Consider the following 15,436-nt stretch of genomic DNA (forward strand, 5'->3'; position numbering starts at 1 on the left):
ATACACATACACTACATTGCCAAACGTATAGGGCTAGCCCACCAAATCATTGGATTCAGGTGTTCCAATCCCCTCCATGGCCACAGGTGTATACAGTCAAGCCCCTAGGCATGCAGACTGCTTCTACAAATTTGTGAAAGAATGGGTCGCTCTCAGGAGCTCAGTGACTCCAAGCGTGGTCCCGTGATAGGTTGCCACCTGTGCAATAAGTCCATCTGTGACATTTCCTGGCTACTAAATATTCCACGGTACACTGTTAGTGGGATTATAACAAAGTGGAAGCAACTGGGAACAACAGCAACTCAGCCACCAAGTGGTAGGCCACGGCACATGACAGAGCTGGGTCAGCGCATGCTGAAGGGCACAGTGCGCAGAAGTCGCCAACTGTCTGCAGAGTCAATAGCTAGAGACCTCCAAACTTGGTGTGGCCTTCAGAGCCCAACAACAGTGTGTAGAGAGCTTCATGGAATGGGTTTCCATGGGCAAGCAGCTGCATCCAAGCCTTACATCACCAAGTGCAATGCAAAGCGGCAGATGCAATGGTGTAAAGCACGCCGCCGCTGGACTCTAGAGCAGTGGAAATGTGTTCTCTGGAGTGACCAATCGCGCTTCTCTGTTTGGCAATCCGATGGACGTGTCTGGGTTTGGTGGTTGCTAGGAGAACGGTACTTGCCTGACTGCATTGTGCCAAGTGTAAAGTTTGGTGGAGGGGGGATTATGGTGTGGGGTTGTTTTTCAGAGGTTGGGCTTGGCCCCTTACTTTCAGTGAAGGGAATTCTTAAGGCGTCAGCATACCAAGACATTTTGGACAATTTCATGCTCCCAACTTTGTGGGAAGAGTTTGGGGATGGCCCCTTCCTGTTCCACCATGACTGAGCACCAGTGCACAAAGCAAGGTCCATAAAGACATGGATGAACAAGTTTGGGGTGGAGGAACTTGACTGGCCTGCACAGAGACCTGACCTCAACCCCATAGAACACCTTTGGGATGAATTAGAGCGGAGACTGCGAGCCAGGCCTCCTCCCCCGACATCAGTGCCTGATCTGACAAATGTGCTTCTGGAAGAATGGTCCAACCTTCCCATAGACACCCTCCTAAACCTTGTGGGTGGCCTTCCCAGAAGAGTTGAAGCTGTTATAGCTGCAAAGGGCGGGGCCAACTCAATATTGAACCCTACGGACTAAGGCTGGGGGCCATTAAAGTTCATGTGTGTGTAAAGGCAGGCCGACCAATACTTTTGCCAATATAGTGCATGTGGCATTGCTGTGATTGGCAGGAGCAGGAAAATTTATTTTGGGTTGTTCTTTAGTAAAAAGTTATGGCAATATACAACAAATATACAGCTAAACTTAAAAAATATATTTTTTTTACTATTTTTGGACAGTTTCCCTTTGATAATAATAACAATCAGGAAATATCCATTACCATTTACCACCAAAAGAAAGCCCAATTTGTCCTGAAAAAATGCAGTATAATCCACCTAGCCTAGAAAGCCTAGAAAAAAATCAATATATGTATTACATTGTTATCTTAAGTAATGAAAAACGTATCGCCAAACAAACAGGCCTGTAGTAGAAATGTCAAAATTGTTCAGTTCCATAGCGATGTACAGGGGTGAGAGCTGAACTGGTTAATGACTCAACACAACTTGTGTCATCTGATAAAACTGGCGATATCTGTACCAGATTATTAATAAATAGATTTATAAGGAATGGACTGAGCGTTGATCCCTATTTTACACTATCACAGCCCTTAGCCCATTCTGAACATGTTCCATTAGTAATGACGCTTTGCTCTCTGTCCTCTACCTGTTGCTCCAGTTTTTGCATCTACAATTAATAATTCACAATTATTTCCCATACAATCTAGTATCCACAATCAGGGACATTTGGGGAATGTATGGTGTCGTACACATAGGTGTGTTTAAAACATGGTATGCATTTCAAGTTTTTACATGTTTTCAAAGCATTTTTGGTGCGTTTTCTGGATTCTTGTCTCCCCGCTTTCCCAGCTCTCGCTTTTGACACTTGGATATGTGACTCAAAAAACGCAAAGATGCAGCATGCAGGACTTTTTAATTATTTCAGTACTTTTACCCCCATCCTGCCCAGGCCAATTTTCATCTTTCAGCACTCTCACAGTTTTTTTTGTTTTCACTTTTTTTTTTACATACTGTCATCAGTGCAGTATATCATATAACTGGTGTGGCGGTGATCAGGGACACTGACTGGTCACAGTATGATAAAAAAATTATGTATATACATTTTCCAATGTATTTATTTATTTTTACGGGGTTTTTTTTATAAAACACTGTGACCAGAATAGTATAATGTTACCATAGTAACTTGTGACTTGTGTTTTTCTCAGGTCCCTTAGAAGGGTTTTATTCTCTGTGGGAGAAATGGCACTGGGTGACCACAGGATAAAAATTAGACTCAACTCATCAGAAGTAGCTAATACCCAAACACCTCATATTAGAAGAGTTTTACAATTATAACTGACAGTGGAAGTTAACCGCTTCCCGACCGCCCTATAGCAGAAGTACTGCTACAGGGCGGCAAGGATGTGAATGTGATTTTGTATTTCTGGGTAGGGGGCGTGCGTGTACTCTCCCTACCTGTGCCACTATTGACTCCTTGGCATGTCAATCACCAGGTACCGGCCGACGATTCTTGGCCGGGACTTGGTGATTGTCGGCAGAGTTGACAGGGGAGCAGTCTGTAAAACAATACAGATCTCTCCCCAGTCAGCATGACTAGGCTGCTTTGTATTGCTCTGCACAGCAGAGCAATAGAAAGCAGCTTGTGTACATAGTAAAACACACACAACACACAGTTAACCCTTTGCTCTCCACAGATGTTAACCCCTTATTGCCCAGTGTCATTAGTACAGTGTCAGTGCTTTAATAGCACTGATCACTGTATTAGTGTCATTGGGATGTCAGTGGCAGTTAGTCAGTTCCCCCCTCCAGTGTCAGAATGCCCGCCGCAGTCCCACAGTCCTGCAATAAGTCACTGATCGCCGCCATTACTAGTAAAAAATAAATTAAATTAAAATTTCCAGTATATATACCGCCATTTGTTGATGCTATAACTTTCACGTAAACCAATTACGATTTAGATTAGAATTAAATTGTTAGCGCAAAAAATGAAAAACAAATCACACAGGTGATCAAACACCACCAAAAAAAGCTCTATTTGTGGGGAAAAAAGGACATACATTTCATTTATGTACAGTGTTGCATGACTGCGCAATTGTCAGTTAAAGTAACACAGCGCCATATCGCAAAAAATGGCCTGGTCAGGAAGGGGGGTAAATCCTCTGGAGGGTAAGTGGTTAAAGAAGAATTCCAGGCAAAAAGCTAAAAAAATTAATTTTTCATATTCCAAATCTTCAGATTCAAAACCCAAACTCTACCAGTCAAACCAACAATAAAAACCATTCTGCCTCCGAGGTGCTTCTCTTCATAATCACATAGTTAGGTTGCACAGCAGTGGGCCGCAGATTGGACACCCCCGTCCTATGCTATTCTGGGCAGTGCTGTTCCACTTCTATCCACCAGTGCTAGAGAGATTCTGATGCATAACCTGATGGATTGTGGGAAATCACATGTTGCACATAGGGCAGCTCTTTCACTTGTACGGGCTGCCCTATGCGCGTTTGTCACCCAAGAGAAGCTCCTCCTCCTTTTTTGATTGACAGGCTTAGTGCAATTTTTAAACGCACATTTTGCTGCAATTGCCACAATATGCATACATTTTGTCACAATTTGGAATGTTGGGCAGAATCGCAGCAATTCTGAACAGGATTCCAAATCTCCTAATGTGAACAGGGCCTGATCGCTGCTACACAAGTCAATTGGTCAGCCATTCTCCTATCAGCATTGGATTCTGTTTATTGCGGTTATTCTTTATCTGATGTATTTCTGTGGTATAACAGGTACTACAGGCTGATGCTTTCTAACTGTTAGGCTGGGTTCACACTGATGTGGTGCGGAATTCGCAGCGTTTACTGTGTGAATTCCGTACCGCATCAGAATCGCACCCCGTTCACGCGAACTGATGCAGGTGTGTATGTTAACAACACCCCTAAATTGGTGCACAAAACCAGGGGCAGACTGACAACTCATGGGGCCCCCGGGCAATAGGGGATCATGGGGCCCCTGTGTCCTTGCCCAAACTCAAAAAAGCCTATGAAAAAGGTACCAGGAGTGTAACGGAGAGTAAGCGGGACAGAACACACAAGGCAGACGGCAAACACTTAAAGCTTTATTAAAACAGACAACAGTCAATCAATGGGGAGTAGTGCAGGGAGAGAGAGTCCAAAATACTTGTAATCCAGCCCCGGGGGGCAAAGTTAAAGGATCTACAGCAATTTGTAATCCAAGAGGCAGTTCATAAGCAGTCAGATAGCACAAGGGAAGCATGCACTCATGCAAAGCTGATGCGATAGTCCCAGGCAGAGCTGACAGCATTCCAGGCAGGGCTAACGTAGCTTCTGGGATCCCCCTTCCTCCAATGGGGCTCAGGCAGAGCCGGGGGGCCACTAGAGTCCAGCTGGACCCCTCAGTGGTTGCCCAGCAGAATGGCACAACAAGAGAGACCAGCACTGACCTCTTAAACCCCCTGAGCAGGAAGAGAGGCGGAGGGGGGTCATTAGCAGGTGACAATGAAGAGAATGGAACTACAGTAATTTAATTTGTGGCTGTACACAGAAAGGACTGGTTGGGCAGGATAATTAGTGGGGGAAATACATTAATACAAAAGTAAGGCACTAATTAGGGATGTATACACTAATTGAATTTTGGACCTTTTGGTTTAGGGGCGAGTTAATTACAGCTAGGGGTTTTTGGCACACAGGAGTGAATACTAATTGGAGGAAGCTCTTCCTATGGCCAGAAGGGATTAGGAACAAGGAATTAATACCTGGGACTGGCAGAGACCCATATCGTGACAAGGGGCATCTCATGGAGCCCCCTACTGACCCCGGGCCCTCGGGCAGTGCCCGAGTTTCCAAATGGTCAGTCATCCCCTGCACAAAACATGGTGCGATGTGCAGAATCGGATTGCGTAGGTGTGAATACCCATGCGATCCCATTCTGGTGCGGACCCAAAAAAGAGTCCTGCACCTTTTTGGTGTGCAAATAACATGCGATGTACTGCACCGCATTCGTGTGAACCTAGCCTTAATCAGCTTAGAGTACTAGATTTTCGACTGGTTGATTCATCTTTGCACAGCTCCTCACCCTTAACCCGTAGCAATACACTCTACTTGCAGTCAACCAATTTGGTGTAAATTTCTGGTGCCTTTGCATAATTGGGTTTGGGGATGCTCATAACAGGCCATACAAGGATGGAAATTCAGCAGGTTAAGTGGGGACCTGTTGGAAAATGTCCACAAAATAGTGTATTCCAATGGGGGAAGTCACTCTGCCAGCCCCTCCCACCAGCCATGATCTGCCTGACTTGCACAAAGAGGAACAGAAACCCAGTGATGATGTAATTGGACACAAAATATGGTATTTCATGAAAACAGTTTTTATTTAAAAATCTAATTACCATGTTGATGACATGCGGGGGGAGTAATGAGAAAGCAGGGATGGAAGATACAACCATAAAAGCTTCAGCTTTAAACCATAAATTAATAATGAGCATGGAGGTGCTCGGCTGTCCTCTGGAGAATCTCCTTCTCGTTGGCGTAAAGAGGAATCTTTTGCTCCAGGAGTTGCCACCGCAGTGTTATGTTTTTATCTGATTTTTTAAGGTTCTGAAAGGACAAAAGACTGAAATATAAAGACTGAACAGGTGGAAGTGTAATGCCTCTGATCCAGAGTCCTGATGGAGATGTGCAGCCTATAGAGATAAAAATGAGTGTGACACCACCCCCGAAGGGTCCTTCTGTTCCTGGTGCTGGTGACTCTCTAAATAATACCATACTTTCCAACTCACCTTGAGGCTAAGAAAAGAGTTATTTTTGGGGGTTACACCAACCAGCAGGGTAAAACAACAGCAGTATCAATAAACAACAACCTGTACCAGTAGCAGTGTGCAAGCAATATAGCCAGTGGTGTATTTAGGTTTTCTGCTGACCTAGGCAACACAAAAATCATCTGCCCCCACAGACACAACCATTATCCCCCCCTTCCCCTCCCACAGAGAGAGCCTGACACTGACTGGGAGTACATTCCACTAACCCCGCCTGGCAATAGAAAGACACCCACCTTCACAGCTCTGGACATCACCGGGAACGAGAGTCAGGCTCTACATACACCATCAAGCGGCCCGCAGCCTCTCTCAGATCCCACCTGGTTCCCATGATGCACGTGACCCTTCTTCCATCCCTTCTTCTGGGGGGATGTGCTGCCCTCCAGAAAAATGCTGCCCTAGGCAAGTGCCTTGTTTGCCTTGTGGTAAAAACGCCCCTGAATATAGCAACAGATTTAGGAACAAAGCACACCCGACAACATGGATTAGAGATCAGGCCTCTAGATCTTTGTCCTAAGAAAGTGCCCCAACTACTGGAAGAAACACAGGGACCTGTCAAAGGTACAGTCCCCCCTAACCCACAGGCCAGTAGTCAATCACCTAAAGACTGTACATTTTCTCTCCCTTCCTGCCCAGGTCATTTTTCAGATTTCAGTGCTGCTATGCTTTGAAATTACAAATTACAAATTACAATTATTAATCACAAATTACATTTTTGTCATTGTTTTGAATCAGACAGAGCTTAATTTACTTTCATGGTATTTGATCACCATTGGATTTTTATTTTTTGGTTTACATAAAAAAAAAAAAAAAGAGAGAAACATTTTGAAAACAGTTTTTCTTAGTTTCAGATATAAAGTGTGGCAAATGAATAATTTGTCTTCATAAATTTTGGCCAAAATGTATTCTGCTACATTTCTTTGATAAAAAATAACCCAAATCAGTGTATATTATTTAGTCTGTGTGAACGTTATAGAGTCTACAAAGTAGTATATTTGAAAGTGGATCAATCCTGATGTACCAACGGCCTGTCTCACAGCCCTAAAATGTCAGGACAGCACAAATAACCCAAAATGACCCCTTTTTTGGAAAGTAGACAGTACAAGGTATTTAGTAGGAGACATTAAAACTGAACACATAATAACTACACAGGCTCTGTAGCTGATTGAGGTGGTAATTACTTACTTGGTGCCTTATCTGCATTAACCTCCCTAGCAGTCTGATTATGTCCATATTTCTGTGCTCAAAGCGGTACATTTTTTTGCATGGAAATATGTTGTTTTTGTTTATTGTAGGCCTGTAATTTTTAGGAATAACTCACTGAAATCTGTCCGAACAAGAGTCTAGTAAACATCCCGGGTATGATAAAATTTGAAACACAAAATCATAAATTATAATATAATAAATAATCACAAAAAATAATAATATAATAATAATAACTTTAATTCAATAATATAATCAAAGAAAAAACACTGAAATTTGAAATATAGCGCCAAGTTCGCACGTCACTGAGCAAAGTCGCAGAATCGTTTTCAGTGTCTGATGAGGAATTTCCCCACCAATCATTATCACTAGAGATGAGCGAATCGAACATGACGAAGTGGAATTCGTTTAGAAGATTAGGAAAAATTTGATTCGCGCCGAATCCGAAAATTAGCAAACTTCGGATGCACGAATCAAATTTTCCCAAAAATGGCGGCGACATGTGTGGCGACAGAGCGGGGATCTCTGGGAAGGCGCGCAGACAAAGCGCGCTGACCCATAAAGCATTCATTCATGACATGTGATCGCATTAGCCAATCAGCAGCCAGCCAGCCAGCACTGTGTAATGGTGGAGCTATAAATCGCGGCCATCTTAGAATTCTCCATTAGCCTCCGGTCATTCAAGAGAGACAGACCTGTGTGTATTAGGGACAGAGTTATGCATCGTTGGCATCTTCCGCTCGTTCAGATGCTCCTTCTCCTGCTACTCCTCTTCATGGATTCCGTCAGCAGTCTTTCTTGGAATCCGTTTCCAAGAGACAACAGTTTGCGAGCACGCACCCGACGGTGCAAAAGCTGAACGTCCTCCTGTCCAAGTTGCTGGTGCTGCAGTCCCTCCCTTTCCAAGTGGTGGACTCAGCACCTTTCCGAGAAATGATGGCTTGTGCCGCGCCGCGGTGAAGAGTGCCAAGCCGGCATTTCTTCGCCAGAAAGGCAGTGCCAGCCCTGCATTCACATGTAGAAGAGATGGTGGGCCAGTCTTTGAGCATGTCGGTCTCTGCCAAAGTGCACGGCAGTGCAGACGTGTGGAGCTGTAACTACGGTCAGGGACAGTACATGTCATTTACGGCCCACTGGGTGAACGTGGTGCCGGCACAGCCGCACCAGCAACTTGGACAGGTCACGCCGCTTTTGCCTCCACGTTTGCACGTCCTTGGTCCAGCAAACATGTCCGCCTCTACCACCTCTTCTTCCGCCGTGTCCTCAGCCGCCACCCCCGTGCCAAGTCCCATTACCCGACCGGCATATCACATGTGCAGGGCGCAACGGTGTCACGCTGTGCTGCACCTGGTATGCCTTGGCGAACGTAGTCACACAGGGAAGGAACTTCTGAGTGTAATGAACAGAGAAATCGACAGATGGCTGTCTCCGCGCAAACTGAAAATCGGAACCATGTTGACCGACAACGGAAAGAACATGGTGTCTGCTCTGCGTCAAGGAAGGTTGTGCCATGCGCCATGCATGGCTCACGTGTTCAATCTGGTTGTCAAGCGGTTCCTAAAATCCACCATCCCACTGCAAGACATCCTTAAAATGTCACGTAAACTTTGCATGCATTTCAGCCATTCCTACTCCGCAAAGCACACCCTCCTTGAGCTGCAGCGGCAGAACGGAATTCCACATCATCGCCTGATCTGCGACGTTGCAACAAGGTGGAATTCAACCCTACATATGTTAGACCGCCTTTACGAACAGCGAAAGGCCATCACCGATTTCCTGATGTTACAAGCGGATAAAGGTACTCCCCTGTGTAACTTAGATGTCAGCCATTGGCAGCTCATGCGTGACACCTGCCGCTTGCTCAGGCCCTTTGAGGAGGCCACGCTATTCGTGAGTCGGCAGGACTATGGGATGAACAACGTCATTCCTCTGTTGCACGTCCTGGAACAAATGCTGTTAACAATGGCTGGTCAGGGTGCGGTAGACGTGGCGCACAGATCTCAACGCCACATGACCCCTGTGGGGGCAGGACAGGAAGAAGAGGAGGAGGTAGAGGAGGACATTGGTGCTCAGGAATTATTGAGTGAAATGGGTGGTTTTTCCACTCAGCGGACAGGAGTGGAGGAGCAGGAGCATCTGGTAGAGGAGGAGACAGAGGACCCAGACGCACCGTGGCAGTATGCTGTGGAGATGGAGGCAGGGAGTCCCTCGCATTCCTTGGTACAAATGGCCCATAGCATGCTCGGTTGCTTGCGTAGCGACAGCCGAATAATAACCATCAGACAGAGGGATGACTTTTGGCTGTCCACCTTGTTGGACCCTCGCTACCGTTCAAAAATGGTGGCCTTTTTCACACCTGCTGAGAGGGAGGCCAAAATAACGTACTATAAAAACCACCTATGTAGTCAGTTGGTCTCTGCCTTTCTGCGCCAACGTCCATCCTCAGACACTGTGGGCCCTGTGCGCTCGCGTTCCGCTGCCATGGCAGCAGGGGAGGGGTGGGGTGGTAGGAGCAGTGGCAGCTCCACCAGCAGCGGCTGCCTCAGTCTGCAGTCGATGATGAGTAGCTTTCTTCACCAGCGCAGTGAGGAAACTACTAACCAGCCGCAGCAGCAGCAGCATCAGGTGGACCTGGAGCAGGACCTCAAACAACAGGCTTGGGCCTACTTGGACAGCACCCTGCCAACCGAGGTAGACAATCCCCTTGACTACTGGGCAACGAAACTTGACCTTTGGCCCCAACTAGCTGAATTTGCCCTTGAAAGGCTGTCATGCCCGGCCAGTAGCGTGGCATCGGAGCGCGTGTTTAGTGCGGCAGGAGGTATTGTAACTCCGCGGAAGACACGACTGTCCACCCAAAGTGTGGAGAGACTCACGTTTGTGAAAATAAATCAGGCGTGGATTAGTCTGGATTACAAACCACCAGTTCCTGACACAACTGACTAAATCCGCCATGAATCATGCCCCAAACATGTTATTATTTTTAACATAGGCCTCTGTATGGCCTTCAATTTAAGCTGCTTACGCTTCGCCACTCTGCCATGGGCCCCTGTACCGCCTCCTCTTGCTGCTGCCAGGTCCAGAGTGTGTCATGGGTCCCTGTACGGCCTCCCATTGCTGCTGTCTCCATCGCCACACTCTGCCATGTGCCACTTTCAGGTCTCCTCACACTGCTGGTGGGTTCCATTTTGTCATAGGGTGCTGGCAGATTACGGGCCTCCCATTGCTGCTGCCAGGCCCGCAATCTGCCATGGGCCCCTGTACCGACTCCTCATGCTGCTGCCAGGCCCGTAATCTGTCATGGGCCCCTGTACCGCCTCCTCATGCTGCTGCCAGGTCCAGAGTGTGTCATGGGTCCTTGTACGGCCTCCCATTGCTGCTGTCTCCATCGCCACACTCTGCCATGTGCCACTTTCAGGTCTCTTCACACTGCTGGTGGGTTCCATTTTGTCATAGGGTGCTGGCAGATTACGGGCCTCCCATTGCTGCTGCCAGGCCCGTAATCTGCCATGGGCCCCCGTACCGACTCCTCATGCTGCTGCCAGGCCCGTAATCTGTCATGGGCCCCTGTACCGCCTCCTCATGCTGCTGCCAGGTCCAGAGTGTGTCATGGGTCCCTGTACGGCCTCCCATTGCTGCTGCCAGGCCCGTAATCTGCCATGGGCCCCCGTACCGACTCCTCATGCTGCTGCCAGGCCCGTAATCTGTCATGGGCCCCTGTACCGCCTCCTCATGCTGCTGCTTGTCCAGAGTGTGTCATGGGTCCCTGTACGGCCTCCCATTGCTGCTGTCTCCATCGCCACACTCTGCCATGTGCCACTTTCAGGTCTCCTCACACTGCTGGTGGGTTCCATTTTGTCATAGGGTGCTGTATGGCCTCCCATTGCTGCTGCCAGGCCCGTAATCTTCCATGGGCCCCCGTACCGACTCCTCATGCTGCTGCCAGGCCCGTAATCTGTCATGGGCCCCTGTACCGCCTCCTCATGCTGCTGCCAGGTCCAGAGTGTGTCATGGGTCCCTGTACGGCCTCCCATTGCTGCTGTCTCCATCGCCACACTCTGCCATGTGCCACTTTCAGGTCTCCTCACACTGCTGGTGGGTTCCATTTTGTCATAGGGTGCTGTATGGCCTCCCATTGCTGCTGCCAGGCCCGTAATCTGCCATGGGCCCCCGTACCGACTCCTCATGCTGCTGCCAGGCCCGTAATCTGTCATGGGCCCCTGTACCGCCTACTCATGCTGCTGCCAGGTCCAGAGTGTGTCATGGGTCCCTGTACAGCCTCCCATTGCTGCTGCCAGGCCCGTAATCTGTCATGGGCCCCTGTACCGCCTCCTCATGCTGCTGCCAGGTCCAGAGTGTGTCATGGGTCCCTGTACGGCCTTTCATTGCTGCTGTCTCCATCGCCACACTCTGCCATGTGCCACTTTCAGGTCTCCTCACACTGCTGGTGGGTTCCATTTTGTCATAGGGTGCTGTATGGCCTCCCATTGCTGCTGCCTCCACCGCCACACTGTGGCTCCACACTCTGGTTTTGGCCCCGTGACTGCCCAAATGAGTGAAGTGTGCGGTGATTCTAAGATCGACGGCACTCATCTGCATGTCATACTGACTGACAGTATTATTTCTCTTCCCCAGCAGACTCCAAGGGCATTTAAATTAAAGGTACAGTGTTCTGCACTAATATAAAGGCTCTCTGAAGCCTAGAAACACCCTTTTTATAAGTTAAATTCGCAACGAATATATTCGACTCGAATCGAATTTATTCCGCGAATGCGCCGAATCAGCCGAATCGAATTTTTGAATAATTCGCTCATCTCTAATTATCACTCAATTCTGCAAGTGGTTCTGATTTACTATCGCTGTTCTCTAGCCGGTCTAAAACCGCTTTTGACCTAAAGGGACGCTTTTTGGACGCCATGGACGTTTCTCAGTTTCCAGGCAGAAAGAACAGTAAAAATGCAGGCAGGGCGCAGGACAAAGCACTCGGGACAAAATGTATGTGAAATGGTTTGAAACAGGAATGTTATACTATGTGATTTTAGTGTATTTAGTGAATGTCACTTTTAACATTTTTCCGAATTTTCCGCCGGTTCCATCCCCCGTTTGTCCCGACGACGCAGGGAATGGAACTCGGAAGACGGATTCCGGCATTGGCCGGAGGAGATGGCCCGGGACACTGCAGGGGGGACATCGCGGGAGCGAAGGACAAGGTAAGTACTGGAGGGATCCCAGAGCAATGCTGCAGTGTATTCCCGAGTGTAGCTCGGGGTTACCGCTTTTGGTACTGAATGTTAACCCCGAGCTACACTCAGAAATACCGCCAGGGGGGTTAAATTACTCTCAGAACCTGTGTAATTAATATGTGTTCGGTTTTAAAGGGATGAGGTGGCAACCCTAACTAGGGAACATAGAGGGAAAGTTAGCAGAAGCAGAGGAAGATGGTTGCCATGGGTAACAGAACTGTAGGGGGATCCTTAAAATCAGGGTTAGTGTGGTAATGATGCAGGGTACTGGTATACAGGAGGGAAGGAACACTCACTAGCAGCTATAGTTGAGGAAGGAGGAAGGGATTCTTGGTGTATAGAGGCAGATCTGAATTTGGTGTGAATAAACTGAAACTGGGAATAAGATCTCTGACCAGACTTGGAGCAGAGGCTGAATAAAGTTTGGTTCATATCTCCCTTGTCTGAGTAGAAAGAGCACATCAGTAATACAATCTAACATCACCTGCTGGGAACAAGCTGAGTACTATTCAAAGAAGTAAGTTGTGTCATCTTCCAACAACCACACCAAAGACTCAACCTCTGGCACACTAAAGGAAGGAGTGAAAACATCATGGCCAGCGGTGGACTGACAAATCATGGTGCCCCCGGGCAATAGGGGATCATGGGGCCCCTATGTCCTTGCCCGCACTCAAACCACACCCAAAAAAGCCTATGAAAGGTACCAGGGGCATCTCATGGGGTCCCCTACTGACCCCGGGCCCTCAGGCAGTGCCCGAGTTACCAAATGGTCAGTCCGCCCCAGGGGCGGACTGACAACTCATGGGGCCCCCGAGCAATAGGGGATCATGGGACCCCTGTGTCCTTGCCCAAACTCAAAAAAGCCTATGAAAAAGGTACCAGGGGCATCTTATGGGGCCCCCTACTGACCCCGGGCCCTCGGGCAGTGCCCGAGTTTCCAAATGGTCAGTCCACCCCTGGTCCGCCCTTGATCATGGCCATTAGATGTTAACATACAAAGCTAATTCAGAACATATCTGAACCAAAGGCTATACTCCAAATGAACATCTGCCCTGATCAACTAAGATATGTGCTACCAAAATGCAATCCAGCAAATTCAGGCAGCAAAGGTCTTTATTCCCTAATGTCAATTCCACACAACCGATAGCCTTCCCTAGAAGCATCTCAACATAAAGGACAGCAAATACTCAGAGCAAATACTTTCCAGTTCCCAAGTTGATCTGGTCATTAGTGGGTGTCAGTGTTATGTCAGCAGCAAAGATGGCCAAATCTGTAGCTACACTCAGGAATCTAGGACCAAACTATATACAGAAAAGTAAAGGTATTAATAGCAAAACAAAACACATGCAAACACCAACAAAACAGCAAACATCAAGATATAAGTGAACCATAAAGCAAGTGACAAAATGCTTAACTAGCAACCTAACAGAGTAACTAAAGCCTAACAAACTACCTATATACAATATGTACAAAACGAGGAGCACTGGTAACCAGAGTAAACTGGAGAGGCAGGGAACAGATGGGAAGGGGGAACCAAGATTGGGATCAGGAACACAGAGAGCAGCAAGGCATAGGATACAGGGCAGGAGCGAGATCAGGAGCAGACACAGCAGGGTACAGGTACAAGGCAGGATCAGGAAAGAATTGGACTCAGAATTAACCTCCTTAGCGGTGTTCCCGAGTGTAGCTCGGGGTAGAATTTCTATACCAAGAACGGTAACCCCGAGCTACACTCGGGCTTACCATGCAGCGTTCTCTGGGGGTCCCTGCAGCACTTACCTTGTCCTTCGCTCCCACGATGGGTCCCCTGCAGCGTCCCCGTCCATCTCCTCCGGCGGATGCCGGCATCTGGCTTCCATGTTCCGGTCCCCGTGACGTCGGAACGTTCGGGCGACGGAACCGGCGGGAAATTTGAAATTTTTAAAAAATGACATTTTTGCTGTCATTGCTTTTTCACTGCATTTCACATACATTTTGTCCCTACTGCTTTGTCCTGTGCCCTGCCTGCATTTTGAATGTTCTTTCTGCCTGAAAACTTAGAAAAGTCCATGGCGGCCAAAAAGCGTCCCTTTACGTCAAAAGCGGTTTTAGAGCAGCGATAGTAAATCAGAACCACTTGCAGAATTGAGTGATAATGATTTGTGGGGAAATTCATCATCAGACACTGAAAACGATTTTGCGACTTTGCTCAGCGATGTGCGAATTTGCCTCTGTATTTCAAATTTCAGTGTTTTTGGTTTGATTATATTATTGAATTAAATTTATTATTATTATATTATTATTTTTTATGATTATTTATTAAATTATAATTTATGATTTCGTGTTTCAAGTTTTATCATATCCGGAATGTTTAATAGACTCTTTTTCGGATAGATTTCAGTGAGTTATTCCTAAAAATTACAGCCTACAAATAAAAACTACATATTTCCATGCAAAAAAATGGTACCGCTTTCAGCACAAAATTCCTGACATGACCATACCGCCAGGGAGGTTAAACAGCAGGCATGTATCTGGCTGACAGTCAATGCAAGAGCAAAAAACTGACACAAAGTGTAATAGCAGAGGAGGACGTAAATACCCTCCCAGCAGCCAGCACCAGGTAGCACATGGTTACGGATGTAGCACTACCCTCTTAAAAGTTGCTGGATAATTGTTGTGCTCCCTTTAGCTCTGGAACCCTGTCTGAAAGCCCAACCTCTTCTGACACCACAGTACACTCTTAGGGCTCATGTACACTGCAGCTCCTAAACTGCCGTTTAGGAGGTGTTCAGCATTTTTTTCAGCAGCCCCTGAACTCTCCTTAATGTTTTCCTATGTGTCCATGTACACATCGTCATTTACAGGCAGTTGAGTTTACAGTGGTTTTTTTTGCACGCACAAAGCTTGCATTCAGGAGTAGATTTTACCAGCGTTTCAAACGCCAAACACTTGTAAAAGTGTGTAAACGCGCTTAACCGCGTTTATAAGCATTTGCGTTTAAAATAGTTTTTTAATTTTTCCATGTC

General features: G+C 47.1%; 1 protein-coding gene across 1 annotated transcript in view; it reads right to left on the bottom strand.

The window, feature by feature from the left end:
* Positions 1–4,256: 4,256 nt before the first annotated feature.
* LOC149467462 (transient receptor potential cation channel subfamily M member 2-like) overlaps positions 4,257–15,436 on the bottom strand; it is a 342,560-nt gene continuing 331,380 nt past the window's right edge. Inside the window, exon 34 of the mRNA XM_089671623.1 lies at positions 4,257–5,767. Within this exon, the coding sequence (XP_089527749.1) occupies positions 5,642–5,767 (126 nt within the window). The 3' untranslated portion in view covers positions 4,257–5,641. The remainder of the gene's footprint in view (positions 5,768–15,436) is intronic.

This window comes from Staurois parvus, unplaced genomic scaffold (genome assembly GCF_062004578.1).
Source record: "Staurois parvus isolate SC_StPar_1 unplaced genomic scaffold, SC_StPar_1.0 ptg000109l, whole genome shotgun sequence".
NCBI classification, from domain to species: Eukaryota; Metazoa; Chordata; class Amphibia; order Anura; family Ranidae; genus Staurois; species Staurois parvus.